This window comes from Danio rerio, chromosome 8, assembly GCF_052040795.2.
Source record: "Danio rerio strain M-AB ecotype USA chromosome 8, GRCz13ab, whole genome shotgun sequence".
Taxonomy (NCBI): Eukaryota; Metazoa; Chordata; class Actinopteri; order Cypriniformes; family Danionidae; genus Danio; species Danio rerio.
Genome location: NC_141028.1, coordinates 10,459,841 through 10,477,500, shown reverse-complemented (window position 1 = coordinate 10,477,500; position 17,660 = coordinate 10,459,841). Strand labels below are relative to the sequence as shown.

Sequence of the window (17,660 nt, the reverse complement as noted above, 5' to 3'; positions counted from 1 at the left end):
GCACACAGCATGCTCACATCATCCAGCATGCGTGTCAAACTACACTACCCGCAATACACTTCACTATGGACTACAACTCCCGTAAATAGCAGTCTTAAAGCGGCCACTTTCTATTTCCCCTCTCCTGCAACACTCATTCATTCATTCATTTTCTTGTCGGCTTAGTCCCTTTATTAATCCAGGTCGCCACAGCGGAATGAACCGCCAACTTATCCAGCAAGTTTTTACGCAGCGGATGCCCTTCCAGCCGCAACCCATCTCTGGGAAACATCCACACATACACACTCATACACTACGGACAATTTAACCTAACCAATTCACCTGTACCGCATGTCTTTGCACTGTGAGGGAAACCGGAGCACCTGGAGGAAACCCATGCGAACACAGGGAGAACATGCAAACTCCACAAAGAAATGCCAATTGACCCAGCCAAGCTCAAAAAGCTTGTTTATATATTTAAAAAAAAGACCCTTATGACTGGTTTTGTGGTCAAGGGTCACATAAACTAAAGATTATTAATTATAAAGCAGAAATGTCTGCTTTGGATCATATAAATAAATCACATTTTAATATATACTAAAACAGATAACGGCTACTTTATATTATAACATTATTTCACAATCATATTATTTTTACTGCATTTTTGATAAAACAGATGCAGCCTTAGTGAGCACTGGAGACTTTCAAAAGCATATTATCTTCCAAAAAAAATCTTTCTGACCCCAAAACCTTTGAGCTATTGTAGTAAAATTTCATATAAGGTTTATATCAGATGACGAGAAGAGAAAAGACGCTCTTACAACATCAAACAGAATTATTTAGCACCATTTTTTTAACTAATAAATGCATTCATAAAGTCCATAAATGAATCATATTCAAAGTACTTCAATCCCACTTCAATTTCTGCTCAGTTTCTTCACTTGAGCACCCAAATGTGGTTGCAACGCAGGGAAATATCCATATCAACAAGCATCATTTCAACAATTTGGTGCGGGCTTTAGTGATTTTTTTGCTGGGTAATATGGAAGTAATGAGATGTGCTGCTTCAAACTGCATGTGTTGAGGAAGCAAATGTGTGCAGCAGAGATAGAGAACAAGTGGAAAATAAACCCGAAAGCATTTCGCTGCAATTTAAAGAAGCAAGAGAGAGCGAGATGTTATGGATATAAAAATGTGAGGGTGCACTCAATACGGCTCACGTAAAAAGGATTCAGGGCACCTTAAATATTGAATATAAAGCAAGCAGTTCTCTAACAATCCCGTCTCGGAAGCTTTGAGGACAGTTTATTGCAATGAAATCTATTACGGAGCAGTATTTTTCTGCAGATCTGCTGGTATAAGTCATTCCAGGGCATAAAAGTTCACAAGCAAGTTTAGAGATTTACTCTTTATATAGCAAATATGAATTCACAGGAGAACCCAAACACAGCATAAGAACATAATTTTAGGTGTTGAATTGCCATGCAGGTGATTGGATGCTAGGGTGTTGCTACAGTGACCAGACTATTAAAATGTCCAGATAAGGCTCAGGTCTTGACATCAGTGCATGTCTATGTCTGTTTTTACGCTGTTTAATTGTTTATTAGTGTAATTAAAAATTTAATTATAGTGCTTTGGGGTTTGGTGAATTAATCAGTCTTGTGCTGATATACTGTTGAAGTCAGAATTATTAGCCCCCCTTTGAATTTTCTTTTTCTTTTTTAAGTATTTCCCAAATGATGTTTAACAGGGTAAGGAAATTTTCACAGTATGTCTGATAATATTTTTTCTTCTGGAGAAAGTCTTATTTGGTTTATTTCGGCTAAAATAAAAGCAGTTTTTAATTTTCTAAACACCATTTTAAGGGCAAAATTATTGCCCCATTTAAGCTATATATTTTTCTGATCGTCTACAGAACAAACCATCGTTATACAATAACTTTACTAATTACCCTAACCTGCCTAGTTAACCTAATTACCCTAGTTAAGCCTTTAAATGTCACTTTAAGAAGTGTCTTGAAAAATATCTAGTTAAATATTATTTACTGTCATCATGGCAAAAATAAAATAAATCAGTTATTAGAAATGAGTTATTAAAACTATTATGAATAGAAATGTGACAAAAAAATCTTCTCTCCGTTAAACAGAAAATGGGGGAAAAATAAACAGGGAGGCTAACAATTCAAGGGGGCTAATAAACCAGACTTCAACTGTATATATAAACTGGTGTATTGTTACTATTATAAAAAATTAAGTAAATAATGTAAATAATGTTAAATTCAATAATCTTATTGGTTCAAGTATTACAAAAACTATGTGTTCCTCCATGCAGAATTATCCTTATTTATACAGTTCCTTCCATAGTATGCATAAAGTGTTACTAAAACTAAAAGATATATGATTAATTTTGTTATTTATTGATGACAGGAAATATTTGATATATAATATTTATATATAATAATTACATTAAAGATATACATTTGAAGTCAGAATTATTAGCCCTCCTTTGATTTTTTTTCTTTTTTAAGTATTTCCCAAATGATGTTTAACAGAGCAAGGGAATTTTCACAGTATGTCTGATAATATTTTTCTCTTTTGGAGAAAGTCTTTTTTGGTTTATTTCGGCTAGAATAAAAGCAGTTATCAAATTTTTAAACACCATTTGAAGGATAAAATTATTAACCCCTTTAAGCTAATTTTTTTTTTCGATAGTCTACAGAACAAACCATCATTATACAATAACTTGCCTAATTACCCTAACCTGACTAGTTAACCTAATTTATCTAGTTAAGCCTTTAAATGTCACATTAAGCTGTATAGAAGTGTCTTGAAAAATATCTAGTCAAATATTATTTACAGTCAACATGGCAATGATCAAATAAATCAGTTATTAGAGATGAGTTATTAAAACTATTATGTTTAGAAATGTGTTTTTTCTCTCCGTTAAACAGAAATTGGGGAAAAAATAAACAGAGCGTCTAATAATTCAGGGGGGCTTAATTATTTCCTTGCTCTTTTAAACATCATTAAACATCATTTGGGAAATACTTAAAAAAGAAAAAAAAATCAAAGGAGGGCTAATAATTCTGACTTCAACTGTATATAATTCCCAGTGGTGGAAGTATCGAATTACAAATACTCACATTACTGTAATTAAGTACATTTTTGGGGTATTTGCACTTTCATGAGTAGAATTTTAAGTCTGTAATTTTACTTGTACTTAAGTACAAATGAATCAGAGCAATCTACTTTGTTACTTTTAAAATCACAATTTGTTACAGAGTACTGTAAATAAATTAATATTTCAAACACGCACTGACCAGCATTTCATAGCCATTAAAAAAAGCTCATCTCAACAGACCAATGAAAAGCCTGCTACATTATTTGAACCGAAAAACAAGTTTAGGCTTCTGCAGATTTAGCTGACCGTCATCATACAGTGACAAAGTTATCAACTGACATAGGAAGATTCAAGACAGAAGAAATAAGGAAGAAATAGCAGAGGATGAATGCCCATGGCCACACCTGGAGGAGCTGTTCACCTACAGCAGGGGTGTCAAACTCAATTCCTGGAGGGCCGAAGCCCTGCACAGTTTAGTTCCAACCCTGCTCCAACACACTTACCTGTAGGTTTTAAACAAGCCTGAAGGACTCAATTACTTTGTTCAGGTGTGTTTAATTAGGGTTGGAGCTAAACTGTGCAGAGCTGCGGCCCTTTTGGAACTGAGTTTGACACCTGTGACCTACAGGTACATAGGGAAGAAAGTGGACAACTGTGCTGATGCAGTGTGAATAGCTATGTTATCATCTAAAAATGCTAATTATGTAAATTATGCCCTAAACTGGAACATCGCATAAAAGACTATGCAAATAAAGCAGCGTTTTATAAGCGAATTATTAATTTCTAGGATTTCCTGTACTTTCATGTAATATTTCCTAATTATGTATATATAATTAGGAAATATATACGGTGTGGTAGTGTGTAGCACGTTCGCCTCACAGGAAGAAGGTCGCTGGTTGGAGCCTCGGCTGGGTCAGTTGGAGTTTCTGTGTGGAGTATGCATGCTCTCGCCGTGTTGGCGTGGGTTTCCTCCACAAGTCCAAAGACATGTGGTATAGGTGAATTGGGTAGGCTAAATTGTCTGAAGTGTGTGTGTGTATGAATATTTCCCAGTGAAGGGCATCCGTTGCGTAAAACATATGCTGGATAAGTTGGCGGCCTCAGATCGATAAAGGGACTAAGCCGAAAAGAAAATGAACGTATATATATATATATCAGTAGCCCGCCTACTGAAGGGCGGGACGGAGGGTGTGTCGCATCGCGGGGGCGCTTTTGTTAATTTTGGAAGGGCACTTTCTATCCAAGACTAAAAAGGGCATGTGCACTAAACAGGTTGAGCACTGTGTGTGCACGTGCCAGCAAGTTGGGGAATACGACTAATAACAGTCATGGGGACTGCAGAAACACAGCACACTGTTTAGATTGATGCAGACATTGACCTGTACCGCAAAGAGACCTCTATCTCACTCATGGCTTGTACTCTTAAGTGGTGGAAAGACAATGCACAACGTTACCCACTGCTGTCAACCTGGGCCAAGTCATATCTCTGTCCCAGAAACCTCAGTCCCAAATGAGAGGTTTTTTTTTCTGTTGAAGGGGACATTTTAAATGCCCAGAGATACCAGCTTTTACCAGATTTTAGTTATATGATAATTTTCCTTAAAACCCATCTCTATCTAAGTGAGTGAGTGATTAAATGTTGAATGTGATGAGTTTTCAACAATACTAAATTGAAACTTTATTTTTTTACATGGTTTAATAATTTTTTGTTATTAAAATTGAAAAATTGAAGTTACTGTTTCAAAGCTTACAGATAGATGGCTAATTTGTATGTCATTGACACTTTTGGAACTTTTTTGGGGTATTTTAATTAGTTTTGTTTTTCCTGTAAATGATTCAATAAATACCATACCGTGCCATTCATACCGAGGTATTACCGTACCGTGAAATTCTGATACCGTTACATCCCTAATATATATATATATATATATATATATATATATATATATATATATATATATATATATATATATATATATATATATATATATATATTTAAGTGAATAAAAACAAATAACAAATATAATAAATATCAACAAAACAAAAACAAAAATAATAACGTAATAACGGACTCAAAATATTAAATGTTAATATTAATAACAAAAACTCACATTTTATATAAATAATACTACACCAACACTCCTGTCTGTTTATTTACTCTTTCTTAAAGTTTGGTTTTGTGTTATTCAGATTGGTTGATTTACTTCTAAGCTTTCTCCTGACAGCTTTAATGGTGTGTTTTCAGAGTGAGCTTTCTGTTACCTGTTACTGTGTCCGGTCAGGCTCGATCTTGGTCTCTCCGTTCTGCTTCTCGTTGATGGATTTTTGTGAGAGACGCGAAGACATGGTGGCGGCTTGAACCACAGCCTTGAAGCTGCGTTTGCGCTTCTGCACGTTCTGCTCCGGGTGGAAGATGATGACGTACACTTTGGGAATGTAGAGCATCCCGAGAGACACGGAGGCACTCAGACTCATGGACACGGTCAGCGTCGTCGTCTGGATGAACATCTGCACCAAAAACAGACAACAGATTAACTTAAACAAAAATAAAGATAATTTTATATACAATCGAATAAAAAGTATATTTCTTTACACAATTTCTGCTACATAAAAACATATGCCGGAATAGTTGGCGATTCACTAAGCTGTGGCGACCCCTAGTAAATAAGAGACTAAGCTGAAGGAAAATGAATTAAATAAAAAAGATAATAATGATAGTGATAATAATAATATTAATATCACCAAAAATTGTAATAATAATAAAATAATATTAATAATAATAATAATGATAATAATAATAATAGTAATAATAATAAAATAATAATAATTGTTATTACAATAATTGTTGAAATTATTATTATTACCAACTGAAAATGTCAACTGACCCAGCCGAGGCTCAAACCAGTGACCTTTCTGCTGTTAGGCGACAGCACTACCTACTGCACCACTGAGTCGCCCATTATTATTATCACAATAATTGTTGATTTTTATTATTATTATTATTACTGTTATTATTATTATTATTATTATTACAATAATGGTTAATAATAATAATAAAAATATTATTATTACTATTATTATTACAATAACTCTTGATAATATTATTATTATTATTACTATTACTATCACTATTATTGTTATTATTATTATTACAATAATAATAATAATAATAATAATAATAATAATAATAATAATAATAATTATTATTATTATTATTACTATCAATATTATTATTATTATTATTATTATTATTATTATTATTATTATTATTATTATTACTATCACTATTATTATTATTATTATCATTATTATTATTACTACTACTATTATTATTTAATGCTATTTAACTGAATAATGCTTAAGTATTAAACAGCATTACTTACAAACCAAGAATTTACAACGAAGACATAAGCACATGGTATATTTAGAATAGACACTGTATATTGATGCTAACCATATTGATTTTACATCTCTGTTGTCTTAAAAAAACGAACAAAACAAACATCAAACATAATGCTGAAAATGAAAGATCACTTAAATCCTATTGAATGAACGACCAAATCCTCCTTTGACCAGGCCATGGCAATGCATTAAAATAAACATTCACAATACTCCCCATCAGCTCCTGCCAATTCAACTAGAACAGCACCAGCCCACCAGGAAACACCATATATGTATACAGTATTAGCGTGGCGAATTAAATGGTACGTCGGTGGGAAGCTACCTGTCGTTTCATCTGTTTTCAGCAATAACTAATGCTCTAATTCCTAAATCCCGCTGACGAGGCTTCTGGCTTTTTATTAAGATGGCTCGACATTGTCTTTCAGGCTTGCGTTATCAACCTCCTCCCACAGTGGAACCTCGGCGGTGGGCGGACGAGTCTTTGTCTCCATGTCATGGTGTGTCTTTGGGAGATAAAGGGGAGAAATGAAATGTTGTGTTTTTTTTCCCCCCTCATCTCATCCCTTTCCACGTCTGCCGTATCAAAGGCCTCTTCAAAAGCGAAACTGTGAGCAATGCAACTTGGACTTGTTATCGTGAGCCTGGCAGGTTGTTGCTTTACTTCAATGCTTTTGGTATTGAAATGACTTCATTTCAGTGCATTTTCTACTTAAGGACTTAAACGGGCGACTAAGCTGCGCTCTTTTGTTGACGGATTGGCGAGGAACTGAGAGAAAACAACAGTGTGGTGTAAAAACTGGAAGTTGTTGCTCTGAGAGATGCTGTTGCGCTTATATATATTGTGTTTTCAAGAGGTCTGAAGATTGCTTTTTTTCCTCCTCTGTAAATGCAGGAGAAAAGCACTCATAGCTTACAATTTTTCACTGTCACCGAGCCTAAGGCTGTCATTACACTTCTTTAAAAGAAAAAAAAAACTAGTAACACCTTAAACGTCTAGCAAAAAACACACACGAGAAATTATGGAAACTGTTCGACCACAAAAATAAAATAAAAAAAAGGTAATTTTGACTTTTTATCTCACAATTCTCATCCTAATTATGAGTTTACGAGTTTACATCTTGCAATTTAGTTTATTTTGTTTGCTATGGAGTAAAAAGATAAATAATAAAGCAAATAATGATATTAATAATAGTTATAATCATAAATAATATTAATAATAATAAAAACTTTACATCTTACATTTGTGACTTTTTCCTCATTATTCATGTTCATTCATTAATACATGAGGGCGAGAGAGCCATGTCAAGATGTCGGGGGTGAGGTGTCTGTATAACACAGCTAAGTAACTGTGCTATGCACCTGGTTTCGGGCAGCCAATTGAATACTATACCAAAGTTGGCATTCTGGGTGTGTTATAGACTGTACCAAAAACCTGAGGAGCGTGGGTTGTGGGGGGTAGAACTACAGGAGTTTTTCGATAGAAATAACAAAATGGGAAGGTGGCGGGAGATAGGTCTGAAATACGGGAGACTCCCGGGAAAAAAGGGAGTGTTGGCAGGTATGATTTGAACTGTGGGGGAAACCGGAGCACCCGGAGGAAACCCCTAAAAAAATCCACATAGAAACGCCAACTGACCCAGCCAAGGCTCGAACCAGCGAGCTTCTTGCTGTGAGGCGATCGTGATCATTGCACCACTGTGCAGCCTAATTGTATTTATAATAAAAAAATTTGACTTTTTCCATCATCATTCATGTTGTAAACTCGTAATTGTGACAATTTTTTCCCTCCACAACATACAAAGAAAATGTTTATTGAGATTTCTCTCACAATTTCGACATTATTTCACATTATTGCAAGTTGTAGAGTCATAATTGTGAGTTTTCATCTTGCAATATTTTTTTTTTTGCCATGGAATAAAAAGAAAAATAATAAATAATATTAATAATAGTTATAATAATAAATAATATTAATGGTATTTATTAATTAATAGGTGGCTCAGTGGTAGCACGATCACCTCACAACAAAAAGGTCACTGGTTTGAGCCTCGGCTGGGTCAGTTGGCATTTCCGTGTGGAGTTTGCATGTTCTTGACTAAATTATCCACAGTGTATGAGTGTGAATGAGAGTGTATAAGTGTTTCCTAGTGATGGGTTGCAGCTGTAAGTGCATACGCTGTGTAAAACATATGCTGGAAAAGTTGGCGGTTCATTCCACTGTGGTGCCCCATATTTCACATTATTCCATTATTGCAAGTCATGATTGTGAGTTTAAATCCTGCAATTCAGTTTTTTGGCCATGGAATAAAAATATAAATAGTTATTTTTCTAACAACAGGTGTACATCTCACAGTTTGTAGTTTTTTTCAGTTTTATTTGTTGTAAATATAATTAACGCTGGGGGCGATGCGGTGGCACAGTAGGTAGTGCTGTAGCCTCACAGCAAGAAGGTCACTGGTTTGAGCCTCGGCTGGGTCAGTTGGCGTTTCTGTGTGGAGTTTGCATGTTCTCCTCGCGTTCACATGGGTTTCTTCTGGGTGCTCCGGTTTACCCCACAGTCCAAAGACATGCGGCACAGGTGAATTGGGTAGGCTAAATTGTCTGTAGTGTATGAGTATGAATGAGTGTGTGGATGTTTCCCAGTGATGGGTTGCGGCTGGAAGGGTATCTGTTGCATAAAAACATATGCTGGAATAAGTTGGTGGTTCGTTCCGCTGTGGCAACCACAGATTAATAAAAGGACTAAGTCAAAAAGAAAATGAATGATAAATAATTAACGCTTAATCTAACAATTATTGCAAGTTTGTAAAATCTAAATTGTAAGTTTATGTCTCACAATTCACCTTTTCAAGTTAATTGAGACTTCTTCTATAATTCTGGCTTTTTTTCTCACAAGTTTTACATCTTACAATTTGTAATTTCAGTTTTCAAAAAATACACTAGAAATATTTTCCCTCAGAATTCAAAGGTTACATCTTGCAATTGGAATTTTTGAAGAATTTTGACATTTTTCTCTGAATTCTGAGTTTATAGTGGACTTTTATCAGGTTTGTTATTGTTAAAGTGTTAGTTTTCAGGATTTTTAAAATATAATTATTTACATAAAAAGTTCATTCATTTTCCTTCGGCTTAGTCCAATATTTATCAGGGATCGCCACAGCGGAATGAACTGCCAAGTATTCTGGCATATGTTTTACGCAGCAGGTGCCCTTTCAGCTGTAACCTAGTGATGGGAAACACCTATACACTCTCGCAATCACACACACCCATACACTAAGCCAATTTTCCTTTACCCAATTCACAAAAATCTATGAACTATAGGGTATCAAATACGACAAGGCATTTTTATAATTTGTTGTAAAAAATAATAATAAATAAATAAAATAAAATAAAATCACTGGTGTTTATTTGAGATAAAAAGACACTGGTTTTACATTGAATATTCAGTCAGTGCAAGTTTCTTTCAGTTGAAACAGCTCAGACTTTGTCCGGATGTAGCCTGAAAGGGACAGTGCACCCAAAAATGTTAATTCTGGCATCATTTACTCGTCCTTCTGTTTCTTCTTTTTTTTTTTTTTTTTACAGTTTGGAACTACTTGAGGATGGGTAAATATTAAACACAAATTTTGGGTGAACTATTCTTTTAAGTCCTGTCTTTAAAATTGGAGTAGATGTATCAAATATTTTGGGTGAAAAATTGATTATTATTGTTCACAGTTTAGAGATTAATTAAATTCAGTTAAATCATGAGATCAGTAATAACTAATGCTAAGAATTCTTGAAATAAAACAATGAATTAATTATTTATCTAATAACATTTTTAAAAATATCTTCTTTTGTGTTCAACAGTTTGCAACCACTAGAGCAGGGGTGTCAAACTAAATTCCTGGAGGGCCGAAGCCCTGCACAGTTTAGTTCCAACCCTCCTCCAACACACTTACCTGTAGGTTTCAAACAAGCCTGAAGGACTTAATTAGTTTGATCAGGTGTGTTTAATTAGGGCTGGAGCTAAACTGTGCAGAGCTGCGGCCCTTTTGGAACTGAGTTTGACACCTGTGCACTAGAGGGTGAGTAAAAAGTAAATGAACCATTTCAATATGGAAATATCATTAGTCCATGAACAGTTCTTGCCTGTCGTCAAACTATTTTAGAACTGTAACAATTGGCAATTCAGTCATAATAAATGTTATGACAGCAGGCATAAAAAATGTATCAATATGTGAACCCTTTTGGATTTTCAGAAGCTGTGGAAATGAAAAATATAAAACAGATAATACATAAGGACTGTTGGTATTGTTTACATCACTCAAAATGGTCTATTTGGGGTGAACTAAGTAGTAGATGAATAAAAATGCAAGATTTAAATATTTTGGGTGGACAATTTTCCTATTAATCGATCACATTGCACGTCTCACCTTCTCAGTGGACTGTGCTGTGCCAAAGAAAATGGGCACGAAGGCCAGCCAGATGATGCAGGTGGTGTACATGGTGAAGCCGATGGGTTTGGCTTCATTGAAGGTCTCGGGCACGCCTCGACTCTTGACCGCGTACACGGTGCAAGTGACCATCAGCACGATACTGTAACTCAGACAGCAGATGAGCGACAAATCTGACATGTCGCACTTCAGGATGCCCCGCGCCAGCTCTGGATTGGGCGGCCGCAGCTCCTCGTAGTCCACGGTGGTGTGCGGCGGCATCACTCCAAACCAGACGAAAACTCCCACAACCTGCGGAGAGAAGAAAAAAGCTTATCATTAACGGCCAGACCGAGGCAGCCAGAAGGGCAGACTCATTTGTCAAGAGCCGCTGCGAGATTGATGCAGAGTAAAGTGTAAAAAAAAGAGGCTGTTTTAGCCGCTCTTCAGCAGACACGACTTCACACAAGATTACTGGGTAAAATAGGCCACCTATCAGCCTGATTGCTCTTAATGATGGGTTTTAAAGTGCTTTTTTTTACAGACACAAAAGAAACGATAAGATCCGCTTGTGGCTTTGTAATAACGTGACTGGATTTCTGAAGTGAATGGCGGGATGTGACACAAATGTAGCATTCAGAACATTCAGTGTTTTAATTCTGAATTGAAAATAAATACAATTACAGTTTTGTGTATGAGTGTTTATGGATGATTCACAGTACTGGATTGCAACTAGAAGGTCATCCCCTGTGTGAAACATAAGCTGGATACGTTGGAGGTTCATTCCGCTGTGGCCTGATGAATAAAGGGACTAAACTGAAGGAAATAATTGAATGAATGAATGAAATATAAGCCAGGACATAAGCTGTGAAAGCTCCGCCCTTTTTTAAAAAGGGGTGGGGACCAACAGCTCATTTGCATTTAAAGAGACACACAAAAAAATGTATTTTGTTTCCAGCTAAAAAGCCACAAAAGAAACCAACCCAGGCTCATCGTGGAAACGTAGCCCAGCGGATGTTTCTGGAGGCCGTAAAATACATCCCGGGAGGTACGTATTTGTGCAGTTTTTGTTTTCGCGAATCCGCGAGAGGCTGCTGTGTGCGCTTTTTTGAGACTCGAACGCCTCTCGGGAGCACACGCTGTCGAGCGACCGTCTGTCTCAAGCAATGATTTACAAAAGCCATCCAGAAATTAAAAAAAAGCAAAAGCCCGCGTTTGACTGCGTTTTTGGGTTTTGCCGCATTCTCGCCCCGTTGGGAACTCGTTCGCTTTTTTTTGGATTCTGTTTTTTTGGAACCGCTCTTCCCCGGACTCGAACCTAGTAGTAGTTGCCACGGCCGGCATTTCCTCCTCCTCCGGGCCTCCGCTCCGCCAACATAACACTGCAAGCTAAGCGGACAAACTGGTTGCGCCGGGAAAGCCCTCCACATGGAGGTGAGCCGTCACAGCCAGCGAGCACACACAAATGCGGCCATAAGTACCTCCGGCCACGTAAATCGCGGTCTCCAGAAACATCCGCGGGGGTACGTTTTCGGAATGAGCCTGGGTTGAAAGAAACAATAAGATCAGCTCATCGCTTTGTAATAAAGTGACCGTTTTCTCGATTAAAAAAAAAAAAGGAATATGAGTGCAATGTAGCATAAGGAATATTCAGTGTGTTTAATTCTGATTACAAAGTTGATAGTATTTGAACATGATAAATTGTCAAAAAAAAAGTTTTTTGTTCAGATTTTTCGTTTTTCTTTTTTAAATATCAGAAAATAAGTCGTGAAAGCTCCGCCCTTTTTTGAAAAGAGGTGGGGACCAACAGCTCATTTGCATTTAAAGCGACACACAAAACAGCTCATCGCTTTGTAATAACGTGACAGTTTCAGAAAAGAAAAAGTGGGATATGACTGAAATGTGGCATTCAGAATATTCAGTGATTTAATTCTGAACTGAAAATGGATCCAATAAGAGATTTGTGTATTTAAACACGATAAATTGCCAGAAAAAAATACTTTTTTTTGTTCAGATTACGCTTTTTACTTTTTTTAATATAAGCCAGGACATAAGCTGTGAAAGCTCTGCCCTCTTTTAAAAAAACAGCTCATTTACATTTAAAGAGACACACAAAAACTGTATTTTGCTTACAGCTAAAAAGACCTAAAAGAAATGATGAAAGATCAGCTCATCGCTTTGTAATAACATAACTGAGTTTCTGAGCTAAAAAAGTGGGATATGACTGAAATGTAGCATTTGAAATATTCAGTGTGTTTAATTCTGAACTAAAAGTGGATACAATCAGAGTTTTGTGTATTTGAACACGATAAATTGTCAGAAAAAATGCTTTTTTTATTTTTTAATTATAAGCCATGACATAAACTGTGAAAGCTCCGCCCTCTTTTGGAAAGGGATGGGGAGCAACAGCTTATTTGCATTTAAAGAGACACACAGAAAACAGTATTTTGCTTCCACACAAATAGCATCTTTTAATACATAGTAAATTCTTTATTATACACAAAAAAACTCTAAATTATAATATTAAATTTGAAAGAATGTCATAAGTAGTTTACCAATTAAAAACACGTTTTAATCAGACACATAACTTTGTTACTTAAAAAAAATGACAATAGTCTTTTATTTATTTATTATTATTATTTTTTGTCTGTCGCCATTGCAGATAGTTAGAAAAAACTCCTTTAAGCATGGAAAAGACACCTTATATCGTTTGTTGCGGTACCTTCGAGTGTGTAGTTTGGACACGGTGTTGGTGTTAGAAGGCCAGAGGGTTTTTATATATACATTTTCACCACATATTAAAAACACGATAGTTTTAATAACTTTTTTCTAATAACCAAATTCTCTTGTGTTTATCATGATGACAGAACATATTTTACTACTTATTTAGCAAGATAGTATTCAGCTTAAAGTGGCATTTAAAGGCTTGACTAGTTTAATTAGGTAAATAACATAAAATGGAAAAAAATAAGGACACTTCTGAGGACAGCTACAGGAGACATCTGATCATTCACCACAAGGGTGGAGGGTCACCAGACAAGAACATCTGTCGGGAGCCAGGATTTAGAGCACATCCCACACACCTGCTCTCCTCTATGAAGTGACTCACTTTCAGCTGATCGAGGGTGCTCATCAGGTAACATGCAAAACTTTCCCAGAAAGTTGTGGAGCGGAGAACAGAACAGAACAGCAGTAGCGGAGCAGACAGATGTTGCTGTCAGAAGCGCTCGGCACAGTTTCCGTTCTCCACTGACACATCTGCCAAACTGCGCTGGAGGAGGTGCTGGAAATGTCCTGCTGTCAGTCATCTTCTCACTAGCGTCCCGTTAATCTGGTCTCCCCCATGCCGTTGCCACTGCCTCACACATATAATTCTGCCGCTAAGCTGGAACAACTAAAAAACCCCAATCTTGTATGATCTCCATTGGCTCCCAGTTGCATACGGCATTAAATTCAAAATTCTCCTCCTTGCATTTAGATCCCTAAATAACCTAGCACCCTCCTATCTCTGCAACATGCTTGTCCCCTACACCCTAACTCGCTCTTTACAGTCTGCTGACTCTGGCCTTCTTGCTGTCCCTCGGTACCACCTCTCTTCAATGGGGGGCAGATCATTTAGTCTTATAGCACCCAAACTCTGGAACTCTCTACCACCCTCACTCCGCTCTGCTAATAATATCTCTGAATTCAAATCCTTACTTAAGACTCACTTATTTTCTGAATGTTTTTCTTCTGATCTACCAAACTGACTACTTAATCTGATCCACCACTACTCTGCTCATATATCTCATAGCTCTTGTTTGTGTAATTCCAGTTTGTTATATTTGACCTCATGTATGTTTGTTTATCTTTTTGTTGCATTCCTTGTAAAGTGTCCTTGAGCTCTGGAAAGGCGCTATATACATAAAAAATATTATTATTATTATTATTATTAAAAAGCGTTCAACATATTCCTTTTGAGAATCGAAATTGTGAGAATTAAAGTTTGCATGAACCAGAAGCTGCGACTGTTTATTTTTTTTCGTATTGTGACGCAGTTCCTAAAGAAACGGAATATTGAATGAGAAAATAGTGGGCGTGTCTTGTATCTTGTACTGCGAGCAGGGCCAGATTAACATAAGGGCTAGATGGGGCTGAAGCCCCAGGGCCCGTGAGAGGAGGGGCCCTTGATTGGCTGAAGAGTTAATTTGCGCCATGACGCTGGAAATACTTCTTTGCTTTATTCTTTCACATGTCGATAATGTGAAGTATTCCTTCCAGCTTGCTACAGTCCAAAAACAGTGACGCCTATGGCTAAAGGTTGATTTATACTTCTGCGTCAAACGCCGGCTTATGCTACGGCACTGACGCATAGCCCTTTGCCGTGGCCGTCGGCGTCACTGACGTGCACCTCTTAAAAAATGTAACTACACGTCGCAACAACGCGTAGTGCAAGCTCTGTGATTGGTCGGCTTGGTAGCGCTGACGAGTCTGGGCGGGACCAAGAGCCGCGCGAATGGCGCAAGCGATTGTTTACAAGTGTGGAGTCCTGTGAAGGAGCTTCGTATGGAAAATTTTGTTCTGTGTTTACCTCATGGTTAAAGTTGTTGCACGTCTGCCGGTTCCTGCCTCAAAATGAGCGAGATTGAGCCACTTGTACATCCAGGTAGAGTTCAGGAAAAGCAAAACAGCAGCGAAGAAACTTGACACAGAGGAACATTTACACCTCACTGCCAACTAGCCTTTTTAAAGTGTTAATTCAGCCCAACAGAGACAGCGCGCAGAAGTGCACAGCTACGCGTGTTGCCTGCGCCGTGAGCCGGTCACTTTTTCGCAGAAGTATAACCAGGCTTCAGAGTGGCTGTAGCTTAATCACAGTTTAAAATAGCCCTATTTAGTCCCCAATAAGGGTGAACAGAACAGATGTCCTCCTTTTCCCCAGAAAAGTCTCTTATTTCAGCTCCAGCATGAGAACAGTCCAGTCAAAGGTATGCTAACCAAGTGTATCATAAAACAAAAATAAAAATCAAAGAGTGTCCGTTATTAACGTGCAGTCAATGAGCTGAGGATAGGTGGAATAATACAGAATGAACTCCTAACTGAAGTGCTGTCTTGGCCGCCGCCGCACCCACTCGCAATCCTGCTCTTTTATAATCGAGACAAAGTGCAACTAAATCAAATAGTCTACAGAGACAGTTATCAAAATGTCCATCGCTACGGTGTAGGAATGGGACGATAACCATTTTCAAGGTAAACAGGGGATTGGAAATGTCAAAATTTTCTGTTATACCGTTCCTTTGGTATATGTAAGATTTTTTAATTTTATTCTTTTGTTTGTTTTTTAGGACAACCCTATTTGAAGCAGAAAATATATTCATAGATGCTGTTTTAAACTGTAAAGAAATCTGTGTTTTTGAAACTAATGAAGAAAGCAGAAGTCGATGATTCATTTGAATTATTTAGCCTGACATGTTTACTGCTGCAAAATATTATAAATGTTTCTCAAATTAAAACATTTTGTTTTCAAAAAGGGAAAAAGTGTTTTTTTTTTTTTTACCCAGATATGTAAAAGGAATATATTTTAAAGCAGTTATCACAATACCATGAAACAGTAATATTTGTATACAAAGGTTATCACACTGCATTGATTTTAAAGATATTTTAGGGATTTCTGCTCAGCTAAAGTTAAAAGTAAACTTTCTAAAGATAAGCTTGTTTAAAGTATTTATTGTCTTCAAATGTTACCACTCGATTGAATGGGCATTATCAGTGGTTTTCAGCTGATAGATATGGGCTAGTAGGTGCCTTCTGCGCCTATTAGTAGGCTCAAAAGCCTGTTATCTTCCATCCACATGGTTAATCAGCTACATTATACTAATAGAGAAGATTCCAGATTGGGGTAGGTGTAGACGTTAGTACAATACAATAATGGGAAATTTAGGAACTAATATAAATAATTCTTGTGGTTAATCAGCTAAACTAACAGAAAAGACTCCAGACCCAGATCTGTTTTGACATTACTGTGACGATTGGGTTTAGGGTAGGGCAGGGTTAGACGCTAATAAAATACAATTAATTGGAAATTTAAAATATAATATAACTAATTTTCATTAACTTCTGGTCGCAGCCGTATGTGGATGCTTGATAATAGCCTTCCAAACCTACTAGTAGATGCAGAAGGCCCCTACTGACCCATATACAGTTGAAGTCAGAATTATTAGTCCCCCTGAATTATTAGCCATCCTGTTTATTTTTTCCCAAATTTCTGTTTAACGGAGAGCAGATTTTTTCAACACATTTCTACACATAAAAGTTTCAATAACTCATTTCTAATAACTGATTTATTTTATTTTTATGATTTATGACTAGCCATTTTTCAAAACACTTTATACAGCTTAAAGTGACATTTAAAGGCTTAACTAGGTTAATCAGGTGAACTAGGCAGGTTAGGGTAATTAGGCAAGTTATTGTATAATGATGGTTTGTTCTGTAGACTATCGAAAAAAAATTTATAGCTAAAAGAAGCTAATAATTTTGACCATAAAATAGTTTTTAAACAATTAAAAGTTGCTTTTATTCAAGCTGAAATAAAACAAATAAGACTTTTTCCAGAAGAAAAAATATTATCAGACTATCAGACAAATTTACTTACGCTGTTAAACAACATTTGGGAAATATTTAAAATAGAAAAAAAAATAAAAAGGGGGGCTAAAAATTCTGACTTCAACTTTTTATTAGATGACAAGATGAGATGATATTAGATGACTC

General features: G+C 36.4%; 1 protein-coding gene across 4 annotated transcripts in view; it reads right to left on the bottom strand.

Annotated features, from left to right (window-relative positions):
* Nucleotides 1-17,660, bottom strand: part of grm6a (glutamate receptor, metabotropic 6a) — a 220,458-nt gene that overhangs the window by 99,827 nt on the left and 102,971 nt on the right. The window contains exons 10-11 of one of the 4 annotated variants that reach the window (XM_087263733.1): nt 10,914-11,225; nt 5,362-5,607 (exon numbers count right to left, since the gene is read on the bottom strand). The exons of 2 other annotated variants lie outside the window; for them this stretch is intronic. In XM_087263733.1, the coding sequence (XP_087119859.1) occupies nt 5,365-5,607; nt 10,914-11,225 (555 nt within the window). In that variant the 3' untranslated portion in view covers nt 5,362-5,364. 4 annotated transcript variants of the gene reach the window in all.